This window comes from Bison bison, unplaced genomic scaffold, assembly GCF_000754665.1.
Source record: "Bison bison bison isolate TAMUID 2011002044 unplaced genomic scaffold, Bison_UMD1.0 scf7180017864472, whole genome shotgun sequence".
Taxonomy (NCBI): domain Eukaryota; kingdom Metazoa; phylum Chordata; class Mammalia; order Artiodactyla; family Bovidae; genus Bison; species Bison bison.
Window position 1 is genome coordinate 11,771,754 of NW_011495033.1, and position 17,494 is coordinate 11,789,247.

General features: G+C 39.9%; 1 protein-coding gene across 1 annotated transcript in view; it reads left to right on the forward strand.

Moving 5' to 3' along the window:
* PPM1D (protein phosphatase, Mg2+/Mn2+ dependent, 1D) overlaps positions 1-8,991 on the forward strand; it is a gene marked incomplete at its 5' end in the record, with an annotated part of 61,285 nt that extends 52,294 nt beyond the window's left edge. Inside the window, 2 exons of the mRNA XM_010861714.1 lie at positions 2,678-2,920; positions 7,252-8,991. Of these exons, the coding sequence (XP_010860016.1) occupies positions 2,678-2,920; positions 7,252-7,809 (801 nt within the window). The remainder of the gene's footprint in view (positions 1-2,677; positions 2,921-7,251) is intronic.
* Positions 8,992-17,494: the final 8,503 nt, after the last annotated feature.

Consider the following 17,494-nt stretch of genomic DNA (forward strand, 5'->3'; position numbering starts at 1 on the left):
CCATACATGACGACTGGAAAAACCATATCCTTGACTAGACAGACCTTTGTTGGCAAAGTAATGTCTCTGCTTTTTAATATGCTGTCTAGGTTGGTCATAACTTTCCTTCCAAGGAGTAAGTGTCTTTTGATTTCATGGCTGCAGTCACCATCTGCAGTGATTTTGGAGCCCAGAAAAATAAAGTCAGCCACTGTTGCCACTGTTTCCCCATCTGTATGCCATGAAGTGATGGGACTGGATGCCATGATCTTCATTTTCTGAATGTTGAGCTTTAAGCCAGCTTTTTCACTCTCCTCTTTCACTTTCATCAAGAGACTCTTTAGTTCTTCTTCACTTTCTGCCATAAGGGTGGTGTCATCTGCATATTTGAGGTTATTGATATTTCTCCCGGCAATCTTGATTCCAGCTTGTGCTTTCTACAGCCCAGCGTTTCTCATGATGTACTCTGCATATAAGTTAAATAAGCAGGGTAACAATATACAGCCTTGACATACTCTTTTTCCTATTTGGAACCAGTCTCTTATTCCATGTCCAGTTCTAACTGTTGCTTCCTGACCTGCATATTGGTTTCTCAAGAGGCAAGTCAGGTCTGGTATTCCCATCTCTTTCAGAATTTTCCACAGTTTATTGTGATCCACACAGTCAAAGGCTTTGGCATAGTCTGGAACTCTCTTGCTTTTTTGATGATCCAGCAGATGTTGGCAATTTGATCTCTGGCTCCTCTGCCTTTTCTAAAACCGGCTCGAACATCTGGAAGTTCACAGTTCACATATTGCTGAAGCCTGGCTTGGAGAATTTTGAGCATTACTTTACTAGCGTGTGAGATGAGTGCAATTGTGTGGTAGTTTGAGCATTCTTTGGCATTGCCTTTCTTTGGGACTGGAATGAAAACTGACCTTTTCCAGTCCTGTGGCCACTGCTGAGTTTTCCAAATTTGCTGGCATACTGTTGGTATATATTTGATCTCTATACTATATGGCTTGTATTGCTTTTTTCTTCATGTAAGTGACATTAGCCATTTATGTATGTATGTATGCCTTTGACTGGGTGGATCACAAGAAACTGGAAAATTCTTAAAAGAGATGGGAATACCAGACAACTTTACCTATCTCCTGAGAGACCTATATGCAGGTCAAGAAGCAGTAGTTAGAAATGGACATGGAACAACAGACTGGTTCAAAATTGGTCAAGGAGTACGTCAAGGTTGTATATTGTCACTCTGCTTGTTTAACTTATATGCAGAGTGCATCATGTGACATGCTGGACTGGATGAAGCACAAGCTGGAATTAAGATTGCCAGGAGAAATACCAATAACCTCAGATATGCTTTCACCCTAATGGCAGAAAGTGAAGAGGAACTAAAGAGCTTCTTGGTGAAGGTGAAAAGAGGAGAGGGAAAAGGTGGCTTAAAATTCAACATTCAAGAAACTAAGATCGTGGCATCCGGTTCTACCTCTTTCTGGCAAATAAATGGGGAAAAAATGGAAACAGTGACAGATTTTATTTTCTTGGGCTCCAAAATCACTGCAGACTGTGACTGCAGCCATGAAATTAAAAGATACTTGCTCCTTGGAAGAAAAGTTATGACATACCTAGACAGTGTATTAAAAAGCAGAGACGTCACTTTGACAAGAAAGGTCCATATAGTCAAAGCTATGGGTTTTCCAATAGTCACGTATGGATGTGAGTGTTGGACCATAAAGAAGACTGAGCACCGAAGAATAAATGCTTTCAAACTGTGGTGCTGGAGAAGACTCTGGAGAGTCCCTTGGACAGCACGGAGATCAAACCAGTCAATCCTAAAGAAAATCAACGCTCAATATTCAGTGGAAGGACTTTGATGCTGAAGCTGAAGTTCTTGGCCACCTGAGGCAAAGAGCGGACTCATTGGAAAAGACCCTGATGCTGGGAAAGATTGAGGGCAGGAGGAGAAGGGACTGACAGAAGATGAGGTAGTTGGATGGCATTGTCAACTCAGTGGACATGAGTTTGAGCAAACTCCAAGAGATAGTGAAGGATGTGAAAGCTTGGTGTGCTGCAGTCCGTGGGGTCGCAAAGAGTTGGACATGTCTGAGCAACTGAACCGCAACAGTGTACACATATATATGTATGTATATATAGCTGAGAACCATTTATATTTCTTTGTCTCTATAGTTGGTTCATGTCCTTTGACATTTTTTTATGTTGGGGTTGTCTTTGATTTGCAGAATCTCTTATTTTAGGAAATTGGCCCTTTGCAGTGTGGGTTTTTTTTTTTTTTTGCCATGTATGATTATTTCATTTGTGAATTATTTATTGTAATACTTCTTAAAATTAATTTTTATTGGCGTATAGTTGTTTATCTGTAATATCTTGATGTTTACTTCCCCCTTTTAGATAATTTCTGTATAACTGTATAACTTTTCTTAAGTAAGGTTACAATGAAGACCAAGTTTCTTGCTCCCCAAAAGATAAAAATACAGATGAAATTTAACCACAGGATAAGGCTTTGTTTTATTGATTTATTTTTTAATTTAGAGCAATGCTGTCTTAACATAGTTATAGGGATTGTGGATAAGGTTTGAAATTTTAATTATTTATGTAGGCCTTGTTGAACATTATTAATTTGTATTAATTTGATACAACCATAGTGGTAACGGAGTCTGAGTTATCTTCTTTTCTGTTGTTTTAAATACAGGGTGAGCATGGACAGTCTTGTGCCAAAATGCTTGTGAATCGAGCCCTAGGCCGCTGGAGGCAGCGAATGCTTCGAGCAGATAATACTAGTGCCATAGTAATCTGCATCTCTCCGGGAGTGGACAGTCAGGGACATTTCACCAGTGAAGATGAGCTCTATCTGAACCTGACTGATAGCCCTTCCTATAACAGTCAAGAAACCTGCATGATGACTCCTTCTCCGTGTTCTACACCACCAGTCAAGGTATACAATTCTCTAGTATTTAAGCTGTAATAGATGGAATTTCTCTGATTAGTATTACATGAAAACAGTTTTCAGATTCTTTATAAAATAGGATTTTGGATTTTGTTGTGTAACTTCTTATCAGTACTTCTTATTTAGTGCTTCTTATTTAGTACCCAGAGGTATTAAAGTGCATACTGGATCTCCGTAGAACACCTAATAGACAGTGACTAGATGTGGCCCCTGAAGACTATTAACAGTATTAATATTTGGAACATGCTGATTCCCTTCTAATATTATGCATGTTTGTAAGCATTTAAATTAAAAGCTTGTGATGGACTTTCACATGTGGTATTTCATTTGAACCTCATAACCCTGGAAGCTAAATAGTGCAGATAATTAATTCCATTTATAGATAATAAGAGTGAGATATTAAGCAGTTTGAATAAGATACAGAATCAAGGCTGAACTGGACCTTAGGATATCAGCCTTTAGAATTGGCTGTCTATTAACGTGAATAAGAAACATCATTCCTGTTTCTTACCCATATTAATATTGAATGAATTTAAGATGTGCTCAGAAATAAGTTTAAATGCTATAGTATTTCCCTTTTTTCTGATTTCATCCCAATTTTTTCCTACTTTTTTCCAATCTTCTGCTAATAATTAGTAATATTGATAACTGCTGTGATATACCTGGCCTTCTGAGAATGTGCTTTCAGAAGAATGACCAGTAAAATGGGAAACACAGTGGAATTTTATGTCATGTATTGAGACAGTTTTTTAAGATGATCAAAGCTACACAGTACAAAGAATTTATTTAATTTTGGGTATTGTGATCCTGTATAGAGTACTTGGAAGTTTTCCATTATTGCTTTCCCATCTTTTACCTCACATATATATGGCAACTTAATTTTCCTTACATGGACTCTTCATTTAGAAATTGACAAATTAATATTTTATGCTTATTTTCCTAAAAAAATTTCTTGTGGAAACTTTCTTTTCTTTGAAAACTCTTGAATAATAATGCAGGTTGAGATCTTTTAAAGTCTCTTCATTCTCTTTTGAGTGTTATGGAGGAGCTTATGTTCATTTCAGAACTCACCAGTTTCTGCATTTGAAAGTATTCATTACTTTTGTGTTCCCTAAAGTGTTCATATTTGTAACTGAATTGTAGGTAGTGTAGAGGTGCCATAGGATGGAGGTAAGAATGAGGGGAGAGAAGATACTGTAATAGGACATTCTTAATGTATGGATTGGCATTAGTAAAATTGTACAGAAATGACACCAAGGAATAGTTTAGAACACTCTTTAAAGATTTACTTTCGGCTGTCCCGGGTCTTGGTTGCTGTGCAGGCTTTCTCTAGCTGCAGCGAGCAGGAACTGCTGCTACTCTGCGTTGCAGTGCGTGGGCTTCTCGTCGTGGTGGCTTCTATTGGTGCAGAGCGCAGGCTCTAGGCACGTGGGCTTCAGTAGTTTCGGCTCATGGACTTAGTTGCCTTGCAGCATGTGGGATCTTACCAGCCCCAGGATAGAACCCTGTCCCCTGCACTGGCAGGCAGGCTCTTAACCACTAGACCACCAGGGAAGCCCTTTAAAACATGTTTTACAATTTTGAAAAATAATGATCTAATAATTATACTAAAGTAAAGATTAGGAGATTTATGTATGGACTAACTTCTGTGTAGGCATGGTTATTTGTTAACCATTTAGCCACACATAAATATGAAAAAATATTTAGAGCCATTCAGAATAATCACTATTGTAGGCTCTGGCCTAACAAGTAAATAAAGACAGATTTCTGCTCAAGAGATTGTGTTTTGTTTTGTTTCTTTTATCTTAGTGAACCATGGCCACTCATGAGTATCTCTGATTTATTTCATTGTTATAATAATAATCCTGTGTTTAGTAGCATCTAGATAAATATAATGACATTTTGATTGATTTTGAATGGTTTTTAAGACTTACCCATATTTAGATTAGGCACTTGAGACTAGGTTACCTATCTACAGACATGTCAACTTCTGTTTGAATCGTAAACTAAATCGGTACTCAAATCTTTGTTTTGGGACAAAAATACTAGAAATACTTCTGTTTAAGTGATATATTACTATGGCACACCTTTCTTTCTCCATCTTTCTTTAGGGCAAAACTAATTTTAGCTGTTTTTTAAGTAAGCCAAGAGCTCTAGGAAGGAGGAATGAGGAAGAGAGTTCTTTCAGAGGATTAGCACTTAGTATCAATTGCATTCTAGGCACAACTTGTAATTAGCTGTTTACTGTTGGATTGTAAATATATGGAGCTCTCAAAGTGGATCTCTGAAGTGAAACTTTGCAAGTGTGAATTTTTAGGATGTAAGCTCTCAATATCATGTGTTTTATGAACACGTAAGAAGGCTTAGCATACAGGTAGTAATTAATCTGAGATGAGTCTCAGAAGTCTAAGCCGTTGGCTGCGCAAACAGATGCGGTATATTTCCACAGAATGCCAATAGAAAGAGAAGGAAATGGAAAAGTTAAAGGAATAAGTAGGGGAAGAAAAGCCAGTCCACCTGTGGTATCAGAATAATAGTTTGTGAGTTTAAAAGAACACAGCACAACAGAAATTACAATAAATTGTGTTAACTCTAAAATCATCCCATTGTTTTTCTTTTGTAAAGAAATTCCATCTAATGTCTAAACCTCTTTGTACAAGCTAGAGCAGTTATGTTCTATTCGTATAAGTGGCCTGATGAGTATCTTTTTTTCTTGTCCCTAAATTAGTAATGTGCTTGTTTGGTAGTAGGAAGTCTTCTGTCTACAGAATTTATCTGCTGCCTGGTCTTGTTGCAAATCCTTTTTCTATATTAAAGCAAGATGAACCTTTAGTCAACAATTACTTATGGTGAGGTATAGTTTTCTGTGATCAGTCAGTACATGCTTGTGATCAGGGTAGACATTGGAATCAACCTAATGCAGAGGGGATAAATTCACAGACAGGTTGTCGTTGATATTGCTGAAAGCCACATATGAATGTTCTAGAATAGAGACTGTTCTGTTATCCATGCTCAACACCGGTACTTCGAAATAAGACTGCTGCCCAACATCTAGTCAGTGTTAAAACAGATAAGAATTGGGCTTTCCATAAACCATGCAGTGTAAAATAAATAGATGAACCAGTGACCCCAGAAAGAAAGAAATATACTTAGGTTTTTTTTTTTTTTTTAAGGGTCTTTCCTGATGGTCCAGTGGCTAAGACTTCAGGTTCCCAATGCTGGGGACCTGGGTTCAATCCCTGGTCAGGAGACTAAATCCCACATGCTGCAGCTAAGAGTTTGCATGTCACAACCATTCTGCATGCTGCAACTCAGACACAGCACAGCCAAACAAATCAATAAAAGCATTTAAAAAGCATGGCAGTATTCTGTTGGGGGCAGTACTACGTTAGGAATGTCAGAGTTTCTCATCTCTAGCCTCCAGTGGACCTAAAGTTGGTTTATTTTTCTTAGTAAAGCGTGTTCATGTTTATGGTTGAATTGAAATGCTTTTAGATTCCTACAGTTTCCCTTTTTCTTCTTAATTCTAGAAACATTAAAGGAAACATTACTTTTATAAATATGCTTTTTTATAAAGCACTTTTTCAAAAGGTGTTTATTCCTAGGGAATTTTATATCAGAAGGTGACTAGTAATATATCTTTATTTACCATTCTAAATACAAAAGGATTTACTTAGGCTTTTCGGAAAATATTTTATTAAATTTGATTTGACTGAAAGAGGAAAGATTGAGGGAAATGATACACATTTGGGGAAGAGGAAGTATTTATGCTTAAAATTTGCCCTTGAGAAAGTTATTAAAATAGTGATTTTATAAACTATTAAAATAGTGGAAGATTTTTATTTGATAGGAACAATGTCCTCCCATCTCTTGTCTGGAGATGGGAGGAGATTCCGAAAACATTTAGCTTCGGGGCACTGCACCTAAAGCAGTGCACACCGTGCCTCCCAGTGAGGCTTTTAAGCAGCAACCTGCAAGTTCCACGTGACTTTCGTTTGTATCTTTGCACGTTGCCCTAGCCATACTTAGCACAGTCCCATATATCCTACTTTCTCAAATCCCAGAACAGCATCTAGTGTTGAGGAGATGGGTGCAAAGCAACAATCTGAATTTCCATTGTGACAGAATTGCTTTAATGTCACACTTTACATTTTCCACACTACTAAATATTCAGAAATTAAATATAGAAAGTAGGAAATAAACCCCCCAAGTAAACAATTTTGTCATTTATTCTAATGAAACCCTTTCATTTCCCCAATGGTTAAGCTGAATTCTAGGACAAATTATTTCTCACTTGGTCTTACCTTCCTGTTTTTCAGCCCCTGGAGGAGGACCCATGGCCAAGGCTGAACTCCAAGGACCATATACCTGCCCTTATCCGTAGTAATGCCTTCTCAGAGAATTATTTAGAAGTCCCACCTGAGATAGCTCGAGGGAATGTCCAGGCTGCAGTCATATCCTCAAAAGATCCAGAGCCACTAGAAGAAAATTGCACTAAAGCCCTGACTTTAAGGATACACGATTCTTTGAATAATAGCCTGTCCGTTGGCCTGGTGCCTACCAATTCAACAAACACCATCACGGACCAAAAAAATGTGAAGATATCGAGCCCGGGTCAAATGAAAGCCCAGGAAGTTGAAAGAACCCCTCCGGCAAACTTCAAAAGGACATTAGAAGAATCCAACTCTGGCCCTCTAATGAAGAAGCACAGGCGGAATGGTTTAAGTCGTAGTAGTGGTGCTCAGCCTGCAAGCCTCCCCACAACCTCCCAGCGCAAGAACTCTGTTAAACTTACCGTGCGACGCAGACTCAGGGGCCAGAAGAAAATTGGAAATCCTTTACTTCACCAGCACAGAAAAACTGTTTGTGTTTGCTGAAATACGTCTGGAAATTTTTTCCAAACTTCTTAAGAGGGCTCTTTTGAATTTGGTGCCGAAGTTGAACTTTTTTTAAGGGGACAAAATAAAAATAGTATGAATTTGACTTTTTGGAATTCAACAATTTTAGCCTGGCCTTGTACTTGCTTGTATTATAAATGTGGATTTTGTAGATGTTAGGGTGTAAGTTGCTGTAAAATGTGTGTAAATTTGTATCCTTCACACAAACTCAGTCTGTTACTCTGATACACAGTAAATGTAACAACAGGGCTAAAGGTTTAAAAAAAAAAAGAATCTATTAGATTTTAGAAATACATTAAAACTTTTAAAAATGCTTATTAAGAAATTTGTATGTCACTTGTGATGAAAACTACACAACTTTTTAAAGTAAATTATTAAGCAAACTGGAAAAGTGATGTATTTTCATAGTGACCTGTGTCCCACTTAATGTTTCTTAGAGACAGCTAGTGTCTTTTTTAAATTATTTTTTATTTCTAATTTCATAATCCAGAACTAAATTTTTCATAGAAGCCGAAGTGTTGAGCCATGCAAAAGTAGCTGGGTGTTAGTCTCCTTGTCCTAATTAAAATACTATGCAGTATCTCTTATTTCATTCAGTAGCATTTTTTCTAAAACATTAACCATCATATTTGCTCACCAGATCTTTGAAGTAGAAGGAGGTATGTTTGCCTAAAGAGATGCCCTTTTCAATCATCCCAGACATTCAGTGGCATTAATAAGTCTTAAAGTAGTTATATCCTCTTCTCGTGTTTGCATAAAATATGTGAAGTTTTTCTTGCTATTTCAATAATGGATGGTGCTGCTAATTCCCAACATTTCTTAAATTATTTTATATATCGTACAGTTTTCATTGATTATATGGATATGTTTGTTCATCTAATAAATCAGTGAACTGTTACTGATGTTGCTGAATTATTGTTATTGGTTTGTTTTAATGATATATATTAACTTTGTGTTATGCCATGATCAAGCTTTAGAATAACAACTTAAAATGTATGTAATGTTCATTTTTGCACTCTTTAATTTTAACGGAGAGTACATCAACTCAGGCTAAATATACAATAAGAATATGATTAGGTCAGTTATGGTTTATAAGTTATGGTTTGTAAGAATTTGATGAAATATTATGTAGCAATTGAAAATGAATAAAACTGTATTATTTGAAAAAACTAAAAGGAACTAATACTGAAATACTAAGAGTATGTCGTTTTGGTGTGATGAGTTGCTTTACAAAGAGAACTTTTGAAAATGTATGACTTTAGAATAGGACTCTGAATGAGACCTCGAAGAGTTAACTCATGCATTCAGCATTGACCATGCACCAACGGTAGGCTAGGAACTGTGCACTTGGAAGCATACTAGCTGTAAGAGGATTAATTGAGAACAAGTGCTCCAGGTGAAACATTAATCTTGGCTAGTTTTTCAAGACTAGAGATAGATCCTGGTGGCTCAGACAGTAAAGAGTCTGCCTGCAACGCAGGAGACCCAGGTTCGATCCCTGGGTTGGGAAGATCCCCTGGAGAAGAAAATGGCAACCCACTCCGGTATTCTTGCCTGGAGAATCCGGTAGACAGAGGAGCCTGACAAGCTACAGTCGATGGGGTTGCAAAGAGGTGGGTGTGACTGAGCGACTAACACTTGCAATTTCTTTTTTCAAGACTAGAGTTTGTTTTTCAGATCTTTCCAAGATAATGAAAGCAAGTAGCAAACACTTTTGGACTCATTTTTTTGTGAAAGATTTTTTTCATCTTTATTTTTCAGATCAACTTTTTAATGTAAAAATGTCAGAATTTTTCCTAGATTATATTTTTAGTATAATAGAGTCCAGTTTCATACCATACTAGTAATTAACTTTTTTTTTTTTGGTATGTGTTCTAGGGCTGTTTTTAGGCCTGTTCTTTTAAGGAGGTAAAGATGTCATGCAATCGCAAATAATGTTTTAATGTTTCTATTTTTATTAAATTTTATTTGCTTATCACATATAGATCAGAAGTGTAATGCATGATGGAAACTTCATAATGTATAAAATGGGTACATAATGAATACACCCTCACTTTAGTCCTCAGGGTAGCCAACAAGTCTACACAAAGACCTACAGCTTTACATGTATTTTTCTCTTTCATATATATCTTGGAGATTTTTCCATATCAGAACATCACAGAGCCTCCTCATTCTTTAGTATTCTACCCTGGCTATGTTATTTAACTATGCTACTACTTAACTGGGTCTTCCCAGGTGGTTCTTGTAATGCAGGAGACGAGAGTCTGACTCCTGGGTCGGGAAGATCCAGTGGAGAAGGAAATGACAACCCACTCCAATATTCTTGTCTCAGAAATACCATGGACAGAGGAGCCAGCAGGCTGCAGTCCATGACTTCACAAGAGTCGGACATGACTTAGAGAGTAAACAACAACTACTACTTAACCATGTCCGCTGAAAGGAAAACAAACACAATTTCTTTTACTGAAGGTGCCAGATGTGTGGGTTTTCCTATACCAAGAAATGCTCCAATACTCTGCAGATGCCAACTGGGTGTCCTACAATTTATTGTGACACTGTCCATCGGATCCCACAGAGCTCAGTCTCGTAGTGCTGCCTACACTTAAGATACCAATTGCAAGTCCCAGATTGTCACCTACGTTTCTCCTTTGTTGTTCAGTCACTAAGTTAAGTCCAGTTCTTTGTGACCCCATGGACTGCAGCAAGCCAGGCTTCCCTGTCCTTTGGTATCTCCTGGACTTTGCTCAAACTCACGTCCATTGAGTCGGTGATGCCATCCAACCATCTCATCCTTGTGTCCCCTTCTCCTCCTGCCCTTCATCTTCCCCATCATCAGGGCCTTTTCCAATGAGTCCGTTCTTCTCATCAGGCCAAAGTATTGAAGCTTCACCATGTCTTTCCTGTGAATATTCAGGACTGATTTACTTTAGGATTGACTCGTTTGAGCTCCTTGCTGTCCAAGGGACTAAAGAGTCTTCTCAAGCACCGCAGTTCAAAAGCATCATTTCTTCAGTGCGTACCCTTTGTTATGTTCCGACTCACATCCATAATAGCTACTGGAAAAACCATAGCTTTGACTATAAGGGACCTTTGAGGTGGTTGCGGCACAGGTTGCTGCAAGCTCTTCCTGCGCCAGACCCTTAGTGACCTTTGGAACAAGGAGGGTGAGGGTCCTGGCACCTTTCCCCTTGGTGCCAGTTTTCTCGAAGCTTTTGCTAGCCAGGCCTCGTGGCCGCCTCCGTTAAAACCACTCCTGGGTGCAGCCCCATGTGGCCGGCTGTACTGTGCTGCTGGGCCAGACGATGGCCAGGAAGCTGCTGCTGAGGGCCCCTGCTCTCCGTGTCCTCTGCTTTCCAAGCTCCCCAAGCCTGCCCTGCTGCCTGCCAGCCCATGAACACCCGCCACACTGGCTACCGAGTCTTCTCCATCAGCTCCGTGGCCGCCAGAACTGAGGTAGCCAAGTGTTCTGCTGCTTGCTGCTTGAAAACATACTCAAGAGATGACTGTTCGTTGGAAAGGAAAAGTTGATTTATTCAGGACGTCAGCAACCTGGGAGAAGGCCGACTAGTGTCTAGTGTCGAAAAGCCAGCTCCAAAGATTCTGCTTGACCATGAAAGTTTTCAAAGGGAGAATCATTTGAGGAGGAAGGGTAAGTGTCTTCCTTATCTTCCCCTGTGCAGACTTTCTTCTGATTGGTCAGTGGTGAGGTAGAAGGTTCCAGGAATCTTGTGCTCAGCCTTAAAATACCATTCTCCACCCAGGTGGGGCCTCATTCCTACTGAAGAACTCAAAGGACGTTGTTATATGCCTTGAGGAGGAGCCACGACCCTGCCCCGCAGCTGCACTATTATTTCTTGACTGTTCCTCCTCTGTTTCTGCTTCCCCTCCCTTCCCTGATAATAAGCACCTGTTTAAATCTGCGGAACTCAGGGAAGGTCAGGAGGCTGAATGAACCCTGTTTCCTACAAACAAGAAATGGGGGACACGGAAAGGAGTGTATCAGAGGGTATGTATCAGGTAGTTATATACGCCCCTTGGGGAGGAACTAGGACTCTCTCATCACTGAACTATTGTATCTTGACTGCTTTTCCATTGTTCCTGTAGTCCCTTACTTCCTTAAATGTCATGAGTTACTGACACCTGTTCAAGGGCACGCATTGCAGCCAGGCTTAGCTTACACAATGGCTTGGGCCAAAACTGCGTCTCTTCTGTCGAGAAAACCAGGCTTGGTTTTCTTTCTCCAGGGACTCCCTACCCTTTCTGTTCTTCTTTGTATCCTCTCTTTTTTGAGATCTTCTTTTTTTTCCATTCACGTCAAGAGTGTTCATAATTGCTTGCAAGCGCATTTGTGCAATTTTGCTTTAAAGTGTCAGATATGATTCTTTGTCATTTAAGTATTGGCATCTGTTGATTTTTGCATGTGAATTGAGATTTTTCCTGGTTCTTTATATACCACGTGATTTTTAAAAAATCATTGATTTTTGGCTGTGCTGGGTCTTCGTTGCTATGCATGGGCTTTCTCTAGTTGCAGCAAATGGGGGCTACCTTCCTTGTGGTGTGCAGACTTCTCATTGCGGCAGCTTCTCTTGGTGCAGAGCATGAGCACTGGAGCGTGTGGGGCTCAGCAGTTGCTGCATATGGGCTCAGTAGTTGTGGCTCGAAGGCTACAGAGCACAGGCTCAGTAGTTGTGGCACACGGGATCCTGGACCAGGGCTTGAGCTGGTGTCTCCTGCATTGCAAGGTGGACTCCCAACCCCTGGGCCACAGAAATCCCTACCATGTAATTTTGGATTATATCCCAGATGCTTGACTATTATGACACTTTATTTAGCTCTTATGGAGATAATTGATATTTTTGTTTTAGTAGGCAGTCAATCCGGTTAATTCATGCTGTTAAAGAAAGTGGACATGAGAGAATGGTCACTTGCCACGTCCCAGGCAAGTCCCGAGGATGGCTGCTAAACGTGGGTTCTTGGCTTCATGAGGGAAAGGACTCAAGAGCCAGTCATCGTAGAATGAAAGGTTTATTCAGGGAGACACTCCACAGACAGAAAACGGGCCATCTCAGAAGGTGGGAGGTTGTCAGTTTTTTTTAGTGTAATGAGTGAGAGGATTATTCCAACTGTTTTGGGGAAGGGGCAGGGATTTCCAGGAATTGGGCCACTGCCCACTTTTTGGCCCTTTATGGCCAGCCTTGGAACTGTCATGGTGTCTCTGAGCAAGTCATTTAGCTCACTGATGTATTGTGCGTGTGTGTGTGTGTGCTCAGTCGATCAGTTGCTCAGTTGTGTCCAACTCTTTGGGACCCCGTGGACTGTAGCCCACCAGGCTCCTCTGTCCATGGTATTTTCCAGGCAAGAATATTGGAGTGCGTTGCCATTTCCTTCTCCAAGAGATCTTCCTGATCCAGGGATCAAACCAGCATCTCTTGTGTCCTGCATTGGCAGGCAGGCTCTTTACCATTAGCACCATCTGGGAAGACCCGCTGATGTATTACAATGAGCATATACTGAGGCTCAAGGTCTAGTGGAAGTCAGGCATCCGCCATCTTGGCCCCACCTTGGCTCTTACTAATCTATATTGGCTCTTCAATGGCTGTCATTCTCTTAAAGGTTGAACCCTCCCCATTCCTGTCTCAGTGCTGCATATTTTAACACTCCTTCCGTGGGTTGTGGTTTCAGTCTCGATTCATTTTCCAAATCCTTTGCCATTGTGTAATTTTATCTGTCCCTTGTATGTATCACCCAGGGGCTAGTTTGGGACCTGGGCAGTGATCTATCTGCCAGTTTAGTTCTCAGAGTCTTTGATATGCTGATTAGGATAAGATTCATGCCTAAGGTATTCAGTGGAATCACTGTCCAGAGCTGACCCCTCTCTAGAGTCTCCATGAGCTTTCCCTTTCTTTGGGGGTTCCTCTTTTTCAGGCAGAAAGCTGAGGTTCAGGGACCATGCTCTTCTGTCATTGTGCCTGCATTTGGTGTTTAAATGGATTAACATCTTTGAGTCTTGGTCCTCACATGTAAAATGCAGAGCAGCATACTACAATGACTGGTATATAGAGCTAAATAAATGTTTCCTAATATTAAATTTTTAGCTTCTCAAAACTGTTACTACAGATTCAGTTTTCACTGATTTAAGCAAACTTTATCCAAGTTTATGTATGTGAAGGGGAAATAAATTATGCCATGGGCATCAAATAAGAGTTGATGAAACTAATTTTTGGTCTTCAATCAATAGTTTTAATTTCTAGTGTCTTTAAGTATAAATGTGTGTGTGTGTGTGTGTGTGTGTGTTGGTAAGTCATGTCTGACTCTTTTGCGACCCCATGGACTATTGCGTGCTAGGCTCTTTTGTCCATGGAATTTCCCAGGCATGAATACTGGAGTGGGTTGCCATTTCCTTCTCCAGGGGATCATCCCACCCCAGGGATCATCCCACCCCAGGGATCAAACCTGTCTCTCCTGAATTGGCAGGCAAATTCTTTACCACTGAGCCACCTGGAAAGTCCTTAAGTATAAACACCAGCTCCAAATTGTAAGATAAATTGTTGGGGTTCTGACACCTAATTTTTCCTGTTAGTGAATAGAGTCTTAAGGGGAATATAAATGAAACACAAACAATCCCTTCTGTTAAAGAGTTTACATTTTAGCTAAATAGGCAATGCAATTATACATTAATCCTGTAGAAAAGTTACAGAGTAGTACTAATGTGTCAAAGATAAAGGGCAACCATACTTCATGGTTTACCTTATTTTCCTTTGGCTTATTTATTTTTTCAGCCACACCATGTGGCATATGGGACCTTAGTTCTCTGTCCAGGGATCGAATCCATACCCCTGCACTGGAAGCACAGAGTCTCAACCACTGGACCACCAGAGAAGTCTGTCTTAATTATTAATAGAGCCTCACTTCATGAAGCTTTCCTAGCTAGGATGATAAATTACATGACCACTTTATAGATAACAGTTTTAAGAGAATGACAAAGTGAAAGAAAATTATCACTGTATTTTCAGAAAGTTGGCTGGGCCTGAGAATGAGCAGAGTGGGCTAAAGAGATCTGTGGGTTAGGCTGAAGGCACCAAGATAATAAACAAATACTTAGAATTTTGAATAGCAATGTGGGAAATGGTGTTTCAGAAACCACAGTTATCTAGTAATATCCAGGGCAGAAAAATGGCAGGCACTGTTGTAATTAAATAGATATGAAGTGATATAACCTTGGATTATGTCGGTTTTGCAATTCTAAAGTTTCAAATTCTAATTTTTAGAGATTACCACAAACGATAGTGTGCAAAAGTTTCAGCCTAATGAACGCATCAGAGAATGCCCACGGAGTGAATAAGTAATATACTTGTACTCACAATTGGAGGATTTTAGAGAAATATAATGTTATTTTCATTTCATTTACTTTTTAAATTGATTTTTTAATGGGCATGTAATTGTTTTACAGTGTTGTATTAGTTTCTGCCGCACAATAGGAATCAGCTATAAGTATACGTATATCCTCTCTGTCTTGAGCCTCCCTCTTACCCTCCCCAGAGAAATGTAATTCTTTTACACATTCATTAATTTTATTTATTTACGTATTATTTTTGGCTGTACTGGGTCTTGGTTGCTGTGCACGGGTTTTCTCTAGTTGTGGCGAGCAGGGGCTACTCCTCTTCGGGGTGCTTTGGCTGCTCATTGAGGTGGCTTCTCTTGTTGCAGAGCACAGGCTCTGGGGTGCGTGGGCTTCCGTAGTTGCGGCACACGACTTAACTGCTCTGTGGAATTTTCCCAGACCAGGGATCGAACCCATGTCCTCTTCATTGGCAGGCAGATTCTTAACCACTGGAACACCAGGGAAGTCCAAAATGTAACTTTTTTAATAGACATTTTTAAAGAGCAGTTTCAGGTTCGCAGCAAAATTAGAGCGGGAAGGTAGAGATTTCCCACATAAGTCCCCTGTTGTTCAGTCGCTCAGTCATGTCCGACTCTTTGTGACCCCGTGGACTGCAGCACACCAGGCTTTCCTGACCTTCACCAGCTCCCGGAGCTTGCTCAAACTCATGTCCATTGAGTCGGTAATGCCATCCAATCATCTCATCCTCTGTCGCCCCCTTCTCCTCCTGCCTTCAATCTTTTCCAACATCAGGGTCTTTTCAAATGAGTCAGCTCTTCACATCAGGTGGCCAAAGTACTGGAGCTTCAGTTTCAGCATCAGTCCTTCCAATGAATATTCAGGACTGATTTCCTTTAGGATTGACTGGTTGGATCTTCTTGCTATCCAAGATACTCTCAAGAGTCTTCTCCAATACCACAGTTCAAAAGCATCAATTCTTTGATGCTCAGCTTTCTTTAGGACCGACTCTCACATCCATACATGACTACTGGAAAAACCATAGCTTTCACTGTACGACCTTTGTTGGCAAAGTAATGTCTCTGCTTTTTAATAAGTCCTCCACATACAAATTCTGTTCTCAGGGCGTGTTTGTAGGTCCAGTTTGTTCATAACAACTCAATTAACACAGCTGGCTATACAGTACTGTACTGTAGTATGTTTATAATGCTTTTCACAAAAATAATGCATATAAAACAAACACAAAAAATAAAGACAACATTTTTAAAGTTACAGTACAGTACCTTGAAAAGCACAGTAGTACCAGCTACATCCCTGCTGCTTTCACACTTGTTTCCAGACCTGCTGGGTGTGAAATAAAGATACTGTATTACTGTATTCTATACAATACTGTGCAGTAAAGTACACAAAAGCACAACCACTTGTAGAGGACGCACGCTCATGACAATGTACACCTGATGCATGAACTAACCTACCTTATTAGACATACAAATGCACGTTTGCATCTCTGAACGTTCACAACTTGCGGGTTTGTATGTAGGTGATTTACACTGTACGTCCTGCCTTAACACATGTACAATCACCCTTGCTATCAAAATGCCCAACCAGAGAGAGAAGACTGATGAGCATGATTTTTTTTTAACCTCTGTGTTTTTCCTTTTTTTTTTTGGCCCCTGCTCCAGGCTTACAAGATCCTAGCTCCCCTGCCAGGGACTGAACCCGAGCCCTTGGCAGCGAAATCGTGGAGTCCTAACCACTGGACTGCCAGGGAATTCCTCCTTTGTTTTTCCTTATACTTGACTGACAATTAAATATTAATGTTCACCATAGTTCTATGTGAAATCAGATTATTTCACCACTGCTTAAATCACATAAGTATTGTCCAAGTGTTTCTGTGGCCAAAACAAGTGAGGCAATGGCTCATTTGAGGCTAAAAAAAGAATTCTAATCCTATCAGACAAAAATAGAGGAGAAAATATTAACTGATCCTGATGTTTGGTTTGCTTATGGATAGTTCCTTGACAAATCTCAAACTTTTGATTCTGGACTGCAGGGCCACGGGATTTTAGTAATCAGTGATTTATTACAATGGGCCATTATAGCAACTGGAAGAAAACAGGACTCTAGCTTGAAGTTACTTTTACACTGAAAATGAGTTTCCCAGCTGGGATTGCTCAATCCAAAGAAGAGACTATTGAAAAGTTTCTCCATGACCCAGTAACCTGAAATGACTCATGAACTAACAATATGTACTAAGCCTTCCACAAGTCATGTTCATTCAAAAAATGATTACCACAGGACTTACCTGATGATTGGGTTGGTTGT